We start from the raw sequence: 14,692 nt of genomic DNA, 5'->3' as shown, positions 1-14,692 counted from the left end.
GCACAGAGCATTTTTGTGGTGCAGAACGTAATAGCGAAGCCACTATTTTCTTTCCCACTTACACAACAAATGGGATGAGACTGCTCCTCCCTAATGGCCCGTTCTTTTTCCCCGAGGAAACAAGTTTCCAAGACTTGCACTCTTACATGAAGTTTCATTCTGCTTTCTTCAGTTTCCTTACAGCGCACCCCTCTTCTTTGGTAGACTTTGTTTTATATATATATATATATATATATATATATATATAAAACAAAACAAAACCAAAACCCCAAACAAACAAAAATAAAAAGCCAGGGAGTCCTCCCTACTGCATCGGGATACCTCGCAGACCCACGCTCTGTGCGAGCAGGCAGCGTGGGGACTCCACTCCCCGCCGCCAGCTGAGGGGATGCTCCCCCTTCGCGGGGCAACGGGCGCTCCCACGCGAGTACCAAGTCGCTCGGGTGCACCCCGGCGTGCGGGGGGGGCAGCCCGCCTGCGGCGGGGAAGTCAAACAAACGCGCTGACCCCTTCCCTCTCGGGGCTGGCTGCCCGTTTTCCCCGGCCCGACGGGAGGGAGCCCCGCAGGGAGCCCAGCCGGGGTCGGTGGGGGGGAGCGGGTGCCCCCCCCCGGCGGGCCGTGCCGTGCCGTGCCGCGCCGTGCCGCGCCGGGGGCGGGCGCAGGAGGATGCTGAGGCCGGCGAGCGGCGGGGCGCAGCCTGACGCAGCGGCGGCCCCAGCCGCGGCGGCGGGCGGGCGGATGGCGGGTGGCGGCGGGGCACCGCGGGGCTGAGGGGCGGCGCCGCGCCGCGCCGTGCTGTGCCGTGCCGTGCCGCGGTCGGCCGGGCGCCGCTGCAGGCTGGCCCCCTGCGGCTGCCTGCGGGGCGGCGGCGGCGGCGGCAGCAGCAGCGGGCGGGCTGCCGGGATGATCCGGTTCCGGAGCTCCAGCATCAGGTCGCTGAGCCCGGAGATGAAATGCACCGTGCGGCTGCTGGACGACTCAGAGATCGCCTGCCACATCCAGGTGCCAGCGGGGAGAGGGGCGGCGGCGGGGCGGGCAGCGGGTACCCCGGCCCCGGGGGCGCCGAGCCGGGCCGGGCCGGGACTGGGGCGTCGGCTCCCCGGCGCGGAGCCGGTCGCAGGGCCCGGGCGGCGGCTCGGCTCGGCTCGGCGGCGGCGGGAGCTCCCCGCACGCCCCGTTCCCCTGCGCGGGGCTCCGCGCACCCACGGCGCGGGCAGCCGCGGCTTCTCCGGCGCCTCCCGGCGCTGCGCCACGGCGTTCTCCGCAGGGCGCGGAGCCCTCCCGGCCGCTGCTGGAGCCGCGGGGTCCGCCGCGCTCCGGCCCCCCCGGGGCGGCGTCCCCGCGGGCAGGAGGAGCGGGCTGCGCGGCGGAGCCCGCGGGGAGCGGCGGCCCGGGCGAGGGGGGAGACCCCCGCGCGGCGCGGCGACGGAGCGGGGCCCCGCCGGGCACCCCTCCCTGCGGAGGGGGGGCGCCGGGAGGACCCGCTCCCCGGCGCTGGGAAAGCCCTGCCTGGGGGAGCAAGGCCCGCGGCGTGCCGTGTCGGGAAACGCTGTTGCTGAGCTAATGGGCAGAGTTCGAAATGAAGCGCTGCTCCCCCTTCCTCTTCATTGAAGGGAAAAGATAACTTACGGAAGGATTTTCAGTGATAGTAGTTGCGCAGTTGCAAAGAAAGCAACTTCGCTGCAGTCCCTCTTTTAATGACTTAGTCCCTCTTTATTCCTTACAGTAATAGGGATAAGGAGGCAAAGAGTAAGGAGTCTGTGAATTTCCAGTGGAGCCGCAACGTTTGTGGTGTGCGGAAAGCAGGGATATTTTACGTGTCCTAACCAGACCCAGCCTCTGATGCGTTATGGGAAGTCTTACAGATTCTTAAACTGCAAGCGTTAGAAACCAAGTTACTCTGACATTTCCATGGCATTTGTGGAATCAGTGAGATGAACCTGGCATCCAGATTGGAAGATGTGAGTGGCTTTTTAGGAAGGTGTCACTCAATGTTGGTCTTTCTGTCTCTCTGGTAGTATGAATTATCAGCAGCTTTAAATCAGGTTGGTGGTCTTGCACAAAGACCAGCTATGGCTGAAAAAGAAAGTGCCATGAGGTGCAAGCTACATTTTTGCTTGGACCAAATTCTGGTTTTCAGTTGTTCCAATGGAGCCGTATAATACTAGAACAGAACAGAACAGAACAGAACAGAACAGAACAGAACAGAACAGAACAGAACAGAATAGAATAGAATAGAATGGAATAGAATAGTATAGTTCAGCTGGAGGGGGCCTACAATGATCATCCAGTCCAACTGCCTGATCATTTCAGGGCTGAACAAAAGTTAAAACATGTTTTTAAGGGCATTGTGCAAATGCCTCTTAAACACTGACAGCCATGGGGCATCAGTTACCTCTCCAGAAAGTTTGGTCCAGTGTTTGACCTCCCTCTTGGTGGAGAAATGCTTTCTAATGTCCAGTCTAAATTTCCCCTGGTGCAGCTTTGAACCATTCCTGCATGTCCTACCGCTGGATCCGAGGAAGAGCTCAGCACCTCCCTCTCCACTTCCCCTCCCCAGGAAGCTGCAGAGAGCAATGAGATCACACCCCAGCCTCCCTTTCTCTAAATTAGACAAACCCAGAGTGCTCAGCTGCTCCTCACAGGACATTCCTTCCAGCCCTTCCACCAGCTTTGTTGTCCTCCTCTGGACTCATTCAAGGACCCTCACATCCTTCTTTAATCACAGGGCCCAGAAGTGCACACAGTGCTCAAGCCGAGGCCGCACCAGCGCTGAACACAGCGGGATAATCACCTCTTCTGACCGGCTGGTTACGCCGTGTTTGATGCACCCCAGGGTGCCAGCCACTCCTTTCCCAGTTTGTACTTGTGTACTAGTTGACACTCCGAACAGCATGTAGCCTGGAAGTAACAGGAAATTACGGAAACATCTTGTACCTGTATCATTGTAGTGCTCTTGTTAATAGTGTGGTTATGAGAACATAGCTTTAATGGGTGAGAAGCAGAATGGCCTTCAGAATCTTTTCTTGGAGCTTAATGCAAACTTTGCTTAACTTCACTGGCATCTTTAAAAATTACTCTCTTTAAACAACGGTGAATTTGAAGTCAGAATCTGAGATGGTGACCTTACAGCTCTGTAGATTTATAGTGCTCAGCAGATTTACACGTGCTAAGAGTATGCCCTTTGATGCCCACAGGGCAGAAAAAAACAGTCATTACTTTAGGTGTTAACATTGTGCAAGGTGAGGTAATGAGCTCAGAACCCTTTAAATGGTATTGCATCGATGTGTCTCATTCCACATCTAATGCATGCAGGGTAAAAGTGTTTTATGCCACAGCTGAAAATGTTTATTACAGTTCTAAGGGTAATCCTGAAAATTGCATTCTGTTATAAATTCATCTAGAACTCGTTTTCAGGAGTCTGCACGCTGACCAAAAATATTTAAAAGGTGGGAGTGCCTCCTTCTTTTCTTTCCCTAGGATTTTTAGGTACTGAAATTCTAAACATATAAATGCAGATCCTAGTGTGAGGAGCTACTTTGCTCTTGGTCGCTTGAACAGAAACACGCAATTAATGATATTTCATAGTTCTGACTTACCTTTCACCCTTTCCTGTGCCACATGCTTCGAACTTTTTAATCTTACCTATAGCTATCCCTATCCCTTATCTATCACTCTATGTACAGAGGAAATACAATTTAGCTGTATAATTTATCCTCTTGTTTGTGCATAGCTTTGAAGACACTAGAGTAACAAATCCCAAACCACTAAACTTTTTGTCTTTATGCTTTTGATCTGATTTGTATTTGAACTTAATAATATGGACAAAACTTGCGAGGGGCTTTCACAATGCTACAATTCTGTTTTTCAATGGGGGAAAAAAAGAGGTTATGAGTTAGTTGTATATATGCATACTGCAGCATATTCAGCAGGACAGGATAGCCCAAACGATGTGCTGCTGGGTTAACAGCAGAGATGCCAGGGTTGTGCCAGCTGGAACATGTTGGACAGCTGTGTTTTGGTTATTAAGAGGATAAGAAAGCCTAATTCTACAACACTGAGAAATGCCAGCAGAGTCTCTTAAGGACATGGGATGCAGTAAGGAATGGTGACGGCTGAAATTCTGGCTGTGCCTTTTCAGGGGGAAAGGAGGGGAGATATGCGGCTAGTCTGGTGGGTGATGTATGTAGCTGTTGGTTAGCTGAATTTTAGCTCACTGAGTTTTGCCAAACCCTGCTTTTTCAGGTATATCTTTCCAGCAGTTGGCTTGCATGCGTGGCCTAGTATCAGAGGGCCCCGGCACAACTTCAGTGCAGAGATGTTTGCTAATTTTGCCTGTCTTTGCATATGCACTGTAGATCTTTGGCCCTACAAAATGTGCAAGCACAATTTCGTGTTACTCAGCTAAAACTTTGGGAGGTAGCGTTGGGAAACGTAAGCAGGAGGAGGTGTATTTAGTGCTGCGTATATATGTGTATTTTTTTTCCTCCCTGTTTAAATTTCATAGTGTTTAGGTTGCAAAATAGAATACCTTTTTCTTTTTACTATTAAAATTATTTCAAAGCAGTGTTTCAGCAATCCAACAGGCTAATAGAGCCTGCTTCTGGAAATTGCATTTTATAGCAAGAAGTCTAGTGACAGCATATGGGATGGTGTGGGGAGAATCAGAGATGAATCATACGTTTTCAGACTCCAGCCAACTAGTTACTGGGCTGCGCAGCTGCCATGTAGGTCACCAAGTGGCTCAAGGGTAGGTTTGGAGCTCAAGGGTTGGGATTCAGTGTGTCGTCCTCCTCATCTGAGAGCCTTCGTGACTGCAAATTAGCTGAAGTGGTGACAGACACAGGAAAGGGCTGGGGCCCGAGGGACACAACTAATTCTTATGATGTCATTTATTTTCCCATGTTTTTTGCTTGTTTGTGAAGCCTCTCTTGGATCCCGTATGTCGGGCAGCCTTACAGCAGCAGTAGGGTGAAGTTGCAGCGGCACAGGTAAAATTGAGAGGTTATGAAAAAGAGCCTGAAGGGCCGGTGGCCACTGTCTTTTCTCCCTGCGCGAAGGAGAGAGGTGACCTGGTTGCACAGCCTGCCTGATAAAGCGCAGAACCAAGGCACGAAAGAGGGCAGTGGGGGAAGCAGGTTTTCAAAACTATTGGAAACATGTCTGGAGCAGCAAGAAGACCTCTTTTCTGGAGGTACTAATGAGATACTTATTTTTCTGAGTCATTGACATAACGAGCACTTTACTCCCATTTTTGCAGGCTTCATGCTATAACTTTAACCTTTTAGTAAGAACAGCCTACACATCTTAAATAGGAAGGAATTGTTTTTTTTTCTTTTCCCCCCCTGGCTTATTCCGTAAGATTACTTGTGTTTATTTCACTCATGAGTAAAGTTAACTGTCAATGTCCTGTTTTGGTAGACTGCTGTTAAATATGTAAGTATACCTTGGGTTCAGTAGTGCCACTGATGTGCTTTAAATAAGGCACGGGCTTCAGTGTACCATGTTTAACTGAAATGAGCACTGCTACTGTTACTTTAATTTTTTAAAAAATACGAGTGTGTATTCGTAACCATTTTAACTCTTAAATTTAGTTCTCTGGATGAGGTTAATAAAAAATTACAAGCTCACTCTAGCAAAATGCTGTATTTAATGTATGACTTTATTTTTATATTAATAAAAGTTCCACTTTACTCCTTGGTAAAGGTTCAGCTGAGCAAAACTGGAGATCAGGTTGGCACAAATGAGGCTTTTCTCTCAGCTGGAGCTTATTATTGGCAGTGGTAGTGAACTTTGCTGTCTGTGCGTTTAGTTGTAGAAATACTGTATGAGTGGATCTTCTTGTGCCTCAGCCCATATGTAAAATTGTGTAGTAATGGGGCCTTTATAATGACACAGATTTGCTTTGCATGACCTTTCCCAAACAGAATCTGTATAGATACCCCTCCAAATATCACCTGGCTACACTACTGATTTTTTTTTAAATGTATCTAAATTCTTGTTTGATTGTCGTTTAAAAGAACAAATGAATTTCTGTGTGTGTCCAGCTCTTCAACAAGGAGAAGACATGTTTTTTAAAAACTGGTTTAGAAATCAGGAAGAAAACAAGCAGAGCGAAACTTTGGTTTACTTGTGGTTTCTTCTTAGACTTTTTATTGTTTTTTTTGCTTAAGTAAAAATGAGGGTGACAAAATCTGAAAAGGCTCACTTCCTTCTGCTGCTGCTGGTCCAATAGCCTAAGATGGCCTTGTGGCTTTTTAATCTTAATTCAAGAGCAGTTTCTGTGTGGTTTGAATACTGCTGCCTGTAGTTTGGCTAATATTTTATTAGCCTTTTCCCCTCCCTCCCCCCCTCCTTTACATGTGGCATACAACTGTCGAGTCCTTTTTGTAGCACACTGATGACTGGAAACTCGCCTTCTTGCTTATTATTTTCTCCTTGGTCTGTGTCTTGCAGGCAGATGCTAAATTTAATAGAAATCTGCTAACCAAAGAACTCTCTTTAAGATTCACATCCCTCAATGAAGTGTAAAAACTAAAACAACATGCTGAAGGAGGCCGTGGGGTAGAAGTGCAGAGACTGTGAGTCTCCCTGTCAAGATATGCTGAATGTCGACTATTTGGAAAAATGTGTGAGAAAGGGAAGGTAGCGTGAGAATGAAAAGAGCAGAGAGGCCAGAGATGAGGAGGCAGTGGAGAACCATAGCTGTGGAAAGGGAAAGGTTAAGGGATTACGTGGACAGCAGGCAGGAGATTTAGGGAATTTGTATTTATCCTGTAAGTGATGTCAGAACCGTAACCAGCAAGCGCCTTGAGCTGCTGCGGTGATGCTGTAATGGTTCAAAATAGTAAGACAAGATAAGGACAGGGATGCCAGTTAGGATGGCTTCTCTGCCATATTCTGTTGACACATTTTAGAAACTGCATACTAGGGCTTGTATTCCTAACTTCCCACTTGAGCCTCTAATTGTACAGTTACAATAGGTGCTTTTGGCAAGAGCTGCAGATGAGAAGCCTCTCTAATTGAGATAAGCCCATGGGTTAAAGCTGCCTCTGTTGCAATTTTGTGTGTTGGATTAAATTTGCAGTAATGTGTTTTTGTTAGCATTTATGGATGTGCTCTTTGCTGAAAGGGAAACAAGGAGTAGAAAGCGTTACTAGAAAGTTACTAGGTTGTTGAGAGTTCTCATTACAAATTAAGAAATTAATTGTCTTGATGGACTTTGGTAAGTATTTGTGAAGCTCCGCATTTGCTTAATGTTGGTTTCTGTATCTCTGGTAGGGGAAGAGCACATATCTGTGTGTAATATGTGTTGCTGCTGATTCACAAACGGTTGTTCTTTCTTGTTATTCTTAAATGAAGATAGTTGCAAAGTTGGCTTGTGCAGGATTTGATCCAATATATACTAAAGTGCAGCTGAACTGCTTTTGTGTTGGATAAAGCCCGTTAATGATGTTGAATTAGTTTTTTTTCCACACTCCATGTTGTCTGATTAACGAACAAAATCTGAAAATTTTCTATCCTAAAAATGATGGCTTTGCCTTTCAAGTGTGTATTTCCTATGTATTGCAATTGGCATTGTAATTCATGTTTTGACTGCGAGTAAACAAAGGCAGGGGAACTTAGATGTGTGCTTAAGGACCTTACTGATCCAGGGTTGAAGATGAACGTGTATTTCAGTAAATACAAAAACATCGCAGATGGTAAGTATTTGAATATATTGGTGAGGCGTGGTGCTTCAGTGTAGAGGAAAAAAATAAGAAAAATGAAGGTATCCTTAGGCAAAGTCAGTTAGTTAACAGGAACAAGCTAAAAGGATAGTTACTGATTTAAAATGTAAGTATAAACTTTTCACTTTTACCCACCATCCGTCTTTCTTACATCTTTGAGTGAAAATTTTTACATTCTTTATTGTGATGCATGTTTGGACACTGGCTGAACAGCAGGGGTGGAGCTGCAGGAATAATAAAAGGCAACTGGAAAATCAATAATGCAATGCAGCAGAGCTTAGATCTCCAAACTGCACATCATCAGTTTGACCCCATGAGGTGGAAAGTGGATCCTGTGAGATACAGGGTGCTTTCTGCTTGCAGGAACTTCATACGCTTTTGTCTTGAAAGGGCTTTTGGCACCTCATGAGGCTTAGTCTTCCCGCACCCTGAGATGCTTTCGTCTGTCTAGGCATCTTCAGTGCACTTATAGAGGTCTAATATAGGAGGCAGCTGAGAAGCAATCATTTGGCAGAATTAACTGGCCTAATATTGCAGCCAAAATAGTTCATTGGTGAGGACGTACCGTATTTTCACTTCTGGTTGTATTTGCCTAGGTTGAGCTTTCTGCATAGGTCAGGAATGATTTAATAACGTATATAATTGGTCCTGAAATTACCTTTGACAAAAGAAGAGGTTAGTGCCTTTTCTATGGGAAAGTGAAATAGGGAATCTGGATTTTGTCTGTGTGATTGTTGCTGGTCTCCTGGAACAGACAGTATATTAAAACCTCAAGGTTTAAACACCTAGGTTAAAGAATGAGAGAATGGCAGATAAAAGCAGGTGGATTGGGAGAACTGGAGAATAATTCTTTCTGTGATAAAATGCTTGTTTTCTGTAGCCCATATCTCTGTTCTTCTGGGTATTTTGGCTTATTAAATCAAACATACCGAAGAAGGCTCTCTTAATCTTCATATTCTCTCTCTGTTTCTGCACTCCCCTCCACTCCTCAGTGTGGATATTATCAACCTGTTGGCAAGGTTTATAATGTCCAGATAATCTTTCTCCTTTTCCTCCTAGAGTCAAGCTGTTACCAGATGACTTCTGCTGTGTCTTTCCCTGCTGCATATGGAAAAAATCTCAAAGTTCTTCCTTCAGCTGAGGCTGCTTCTCTCTTCCTTCGTTTTTTGTTTGCTTAAATACAGCCTCATTCTGCTCCCTAGCCTTGCTTTCTCAGAGACCCTTTCTAGACCTTACAAATCATCTTTTTGTTCCTACTGGATTACTTTGTTCTCCATCTGTTTTAATTCCTCATCTGGTAGTGAAAACACAATTGTAATAAGTCAGCAGTAATTAATACTAAATCTTTTTATTTCTGGCATAAAACTAATTAAAAAAAAAATAAATGCCCCCAAACACTCCCTTCTTTCTTCACTCCTGTCTGGTGAGTTTATTTAATCCTTTTCAGCTACAGTCATTCAGTTCATAAAAAAGTTCCCGTTTTCCTCTTTTCAGGGTTTAACAGGTTGTTTTTGTCAGAGATGTGTTGATAATCAGCTCTTGCCATTTCAGTGTGCTGTCAAGATAGATGCTGCTCTCCAGCTCCAGCACTAGCAGGCCAAGTGTGAATAGTAACCATCATATTTATAGTTGCTGTTTATGGGAGTAACTGAGAAACTTGATTAAGGAAGACCCAGGGATGAAGAATGAGCTGTTACATTTAGAGGAAAAGTTTCTGCTGACTGAAAGTAATTCTGGAAACTTGAGATAAAATGCATCATACCAATCTGTATAAGGTTAAGTATATGTATAAAATTTTTCGAGGTTACTCACAGACAGAAATTAGAAGGTATGGGCTGTATACTGTTCTTTCTCAGCAGAATGGTTCACAAACAGAAATAACTCCTGCAGTAATTTGAAATCTGGCTGTTTGAGATAGTTGCAGTAAGAAATCTAAGTATTGAGTGGCTGCAAGATGATTGTTCTTTAAAGGCTTCCTTCAGAAAAATGTTAAATGAGTGAACATCTTCATTAAAATCACTTGTTATTTTCTTTTGTTTACTTAAACTGCAGGAAGAAGTAAACAGTCTGGATTGCTCCTTGCAAACATATTATCTCACAATAATATTTTCCCCATAGCAACTCTCTTTAGAAGAGAAGTGTGATTTTTTTTTAAAAAAAAAAAAAAAAAAAATCAAAATTTGCACCTGGCCATTTTTTGGCCTGATGTAATATGTAGAGCTATTGTAAAAGGACACATGTTGCAAAGATAACTTCGGGTATTTCTGACAATACTGTGTAAAGCCTTTTTCATACAGTCAATCTGTGTGCCCGCTTTTTTTGGTCTTTCACCTAACTGGAACAGGAGCAAAAAAGAATTTGGACTGCAAAATGAAAATAAACAAACGATTCCCTCATTCCCCCTTCCCCTTCCCTCCCCCCCCCCCCCCCCCCCCAAACAATATCAGGAGAAAATTTACAACAGGACTTAATAATTTATTAAATAGAAAGAGACGAAAAAGCAGTCACAAACAATTTAATGGTGAAATCCTGTGGAAGTTGACGTGTAAAATTCAGACTGTAATGGTGTATTTGTGTTGTTTCCAGGCATGGAGGCTAGTCAAATGTTTCTGTCTCCAAGACAGAGTGTCTGTGTGAACTGCCTTTTGGGAATGATTCCTGGACCCTTCAGTCTGCTGGGCAATGCCTGGGAACTGGTCGGCAAGAATGCTAATTGGCACAGCCTGGATTTTGGTCAGGCAGTGCCCTAACAGTTTTCTAGCATAGGTGGTGGATTTCAACATGCCAGAATGCTTGGAGGATTTTAGTAGTTTAAAAATGTTCAGGAAAAGATTTTGTGAATGACTAAAGATGTATTTTATAGCTCTGTTACTAGACCATGTGAAATGGTAACTGTGTGCATAACACTGTCCTTCTAGGTGGAAAATCTGAAGTATTGTGTGGAGCATCTTAAATGGTGGTAGTTAAACCAGGAGTAGCACTGGTTTAGTAGGTGCTTACAAAATAGTTGTGTTTAGGACACGCAGCTGTAACCTTGGATTTGAGCCTGTAATCTCTTCTGGGATGGCCGATTCTTGTGTTTTTTTTTTTTTTTTTTTCTTTTGAATGCTCTTAGCAACAGAGTCTAATACAAAAGTATGCTGCAGGATCAGGACATCGCTTGGTGGTATTTTTTAATTTTTGTTTTGATTTTTACAGGCACAAACTCCAAGCCCTGTTGTGGAGTGAGAAATGAGACAAGGTTAGTTCTTCGAACAGTAACTGCGAAAATACAGATGAGAGGCTCTGTGGGGTGCTATGCACGCCACGGAGATGCTACAGAAGATACTTTCAATCCTATTTCTTTAGGCTTTTCAGAGTAAAAGGCAGCTGATCCTTCACTCTGTTGCTTTAAAATCGGGTAACAAAGATAAATACTTTGCAGTCAGAGGGTAGTGGTTGCTCTTGTTAGATGGGGCAGTTACCTTGGGGTGCAGGCTGGACTCCGAGTGGCAGCCCTAGCTTGGGTGACTTGAAGGAATCTATCTCGAGACGTTCAGTGTGCCAAGAGGTGGAGGGCACCAAACCCACCGACCCTGCCTGCTCCTCCTCTGTGTGAATTTTCTTTAGCTCCATCCTGGGAAAAGGGAGGAGGCAGCAGAGGCTTTTCCAGACGGTGCCATGAGTGAATCAGCGTGTGCAGACTGAGCCGTTCACACGAAATCGCTCCAGCAGCTCGCGGTGCCCCTGCCAGTTGCTAGGTGCGGATCCAGGGAGGCTTTTCTGTTTTGACTGGAGAATCCACTCACGCTGCCAGGATTTCCGGATTAGTTCTCTCATACGGTATGGCAGCTGGTACTTTGCAGCCACCGGAACAGAGAAGACTTGAACAGGAATAGTCAGTCCCCAGACCAAACAATGCTGCTGGCTCATGGGTATTAAAGCAAAAAGAGTGGCACATCTAAGTGAAAAATGAGCAATAATCTACACAGTTTCAGGACAATATGTTCAGGATGATTCTGGTTGTTTTTCTCTGCGTGGAGTACCTGCACCAACTAACTAGCAATTTTCATCCTGTAGCTTCTTGAGAATCAGAAGCTGGTTTGTATCTTTTCCAGAAGAGTTTACGGTGTAATTTCAGGAAAGACAGAAAATGCTTAATTCGTGTTGTGATGATGAGACCGCACAAAGTAATTTGTGACGTTGGCCTGAGTATTAACTTAAGTAAAGGGAGGGAAAATACTACTGTAGAAGAAGTTCCAAGAGTTGGATGCTAGAATGTGTGGGGAAGAGAGCAAGACTCCAGCTGTGTAGGGATTTCAGCAGTTACGTCGTGCATTGCAGAGAAGATGGCAGTATTGACTACACCCTTACAGCATTTGCATGTGTTTTGTGTTTTATTCTGTTATTTAGAAACTTTCCAGTGAAAGAACACATAGTTCATAAATCTATGATCCAACCTCTAAGGTAGCTTTTACTACTCTAATCTGTTTCCCTCCTTATTTTTTACTTCACGTTTGCTTTAAGGTGTGAAGAGGTGAGGTTTGTTGCATTCGGTTTGTGTAAATAACTTGCCGTCTCCCTGCTCTGTTAGAGGCTCGTGCAGCTTGTGAATGTAGCAAAAACCACAGGGTTGAGTTGGATTGGGGCAGGAGGGGAGATACAAGTTGGGATTCTGCTCTGCAGACCCTTTGGTTTTGATTTTTGATTTCTACTCCTGCCTTTTAAGCAACTCTTAGCTTACTGCCTTCTCCATTGTGGATGAAGGTATCAATACCATGCCTAAACCCAGACTCCTGCAGTACCCTTCTGGGGCCATCATCCAACTCACCGGTTGCATCTCTTTTTCTCTCCAGGCAGTTTTCAGTCCTTTTCACAGTGCCTGTATTCATGGTACTTGTAAGTTACAATTTTTACTTTTTTTTTTTTTTTAATGGAAGTGGGGCAATACACTGTGTTGGATACACAACAGAAACCTAGATCTGTTGATAAACATCATTCTCTGGTTTGCTGATTCCTGTGATTATTTCACAGAGAATGTTCAGGGAATTGTTATAGATTCACACTAGTCACTTCTTAATGTTGTCTCACTGACTTTCCACACCCCTCACCCTCCCTGGATGCTTTTTTCTATCATTTTGATGATGATCTGGAGTTAGTATTTGGACAGTGATTACCGGAAGTGCTATTTTTTGACGTTTCATGCTATTTTTGGTGCGTGTGTGTGTGTGTAATCTTTTGTAGTTTACTAACAAAATTGCTAACTGCAATTTATAACCATCAGGTTTTATAACAACCAGATTGTACCTTAGAAACCTCAGATTCTTTACCTTCTTGATCATTAACTAATTTACGAATTTTATTTATTTTAATTGATTTTAAAATCAGAAAAAAAATTATTTTCATGGTCTGCTACACTGACCCCTTTCAATTCATAGTACATTTTTTTCTGTCTTTCCTAAAGCCTTAATATTATTTACATACTTATAAATTGAGATCCATCATTTTCAGTCTTTATAGTACAGATTTTTGCCCAGTCTTTACATTTGCACAGTTGCATGTGAAATTCTGAATGATATCGGGGTGGTTCAGGAATAATGGAAATGTTTCTGTGTCCTGCAGGGCTTTTCATATAGCATGAGGAAACAGTTTTTGAAAACTATGCCTCCCTTTCTCCCTAGATGAATTTCCTGTTAAAACTCTTAGCACTGCTAACATACTCTTCTGTGTGAATATTCACATCTTTTAATATATTTTTTTGTTGTGCTAGAATTTACTTAGACATCTTGTTTACAGGAAATGATACATAGTTTTCAGTCATGAGGTGATAAATAGTTCAGTGGATATCTTGTGTCCTGAAAAAATAGACACAAACTGAATGGGTTTTTTTATTCATAGCTCCAACATCTGTCTTTTTACAGTTCTTTTTAACTCTGTGAATAGTTATGTTGTTGTGGCTTTGTGATCAGAGCTATCATTGTTATGCAAAAACCGTAAGAGAGTTGTATTTCCTTTTCAGTTTTTCCATATATAGCTGGCATTCTGAGGATGGAATGACTTCTGTTGCATTTGATGTGTTTCCATTAACTTGCTTTTAAGAGTTCTGACTAGGTGTACCTTTTACTGATTAGGAAATAAGAGGGAGAGTGCAATGTGGATTTAGGTGTCTTCCCCTTCTTTCTTCTTCTCCCCACCTTCCACAGGTGGAGCTTTTGGTCATATTCAGAGCACTGATTTCTAATAGTGATTTTGGTGCCCTCCTCCTGCTTAGCCAAGCAGTGCTTCAGGGGTACTCCAGGAAAGGTGAAGACTACTAGGTGTTGGCAGTTATGGCCCAAGAGGTAATGCATTCTTCTTGATGTGCAGGCAGGTTGCTAGTTAGGCCTGTGATGTCCTCATTCCTCTCCTGCCCCATACTGACTTTTGTGGTTTTCTTACTTGCTGCCTGTCTCAGTATTGCTGGTATTATTTGTATTATCCTTTTTCTCTATGAAGCAACTCTCTTTGCTTTCAGTCTTGGCCACATAGGTAGTCTGTTGAGGAAGGAACTTCCTCTCCTAGTTTCCGTTTTTTTCAAAGAACAAGCAGGTAGGCATAGTGACGTGTAAATCCTTTTCTGAAATTCCTGATTCACTGACTTGACAGTACTCAGAGAAGACAAGAGCTATGTTCATGGTGAACCCTCAAAGCTGGTTTGTGCCCTACATAATGTTTGGCACTTCTCTGAGAGATACAGAAGGAATTGCATTTCCTAACCTCTCTCTGCCTCTGTCTCTGGAGGCTTCACTGCTTACGCAGAAACTAAAATGTTTGCTGGAAAAGGACTCTGAGTGTTTTATCCTTCAGGCTGAATGATGAAGGAAGTTTATGAATCCAGGGGGGAAGCCAGTTTAACGAATTCTGTTTTCCTATTGTGTCCATACAGCTTTGATATTGCTTTGTAATTAAAATTAGATCTGCTTCTACAGAATATTGTTTTTCT

The 14,692-nt window shown here is 44.0% G+C and overlaps 1 protein-coding gene across 1 annotated transcript in view; it reads left to right on the top strand.

Annotated features, from left to right (window-relative positions):
* Positions 1-811: 811 nt before the first annotated feature.
* FRMD3 (FERM domain containing 3) overlaps positions 812-14,692 on the top strand; it is a 148,877-nt gene continuing 134,996 nt past the window's right edge. Inside the window, exon 1 of the mRNA XM_042788028.1 lies at positions 812-1,003. Coding sequence (XP_042643962.1) covers positions 905-1,003 — 99 coding nt within the window. The 5' untranslated portion in view covers positions 812-904. The remainder of the gene's footprint in view (positions 1,004-14,692) is intronic.

This window comes from Tyto alba, unplaced genomic scaffold, assembly GCF_018691265.1.
Source record: "Tyto alba isolate M040663 unplaced genomic scaffold, T.alba_DEE_v4.0 Super-Scaffold_13, whole genome shotgun sequence".
NCBI classification, from domain to species: domain Eukaryota; kingdom Metazoa; phylum Chordata; class Aves; order Strigiformes; family Tytonidae; genus Tyto; species Tyto alba.
The sequence above is the reverse complement of the archived record's forward strand: the minus strand, read 5'-3'. Positions and strand labels throughout refer to the sequence as shown.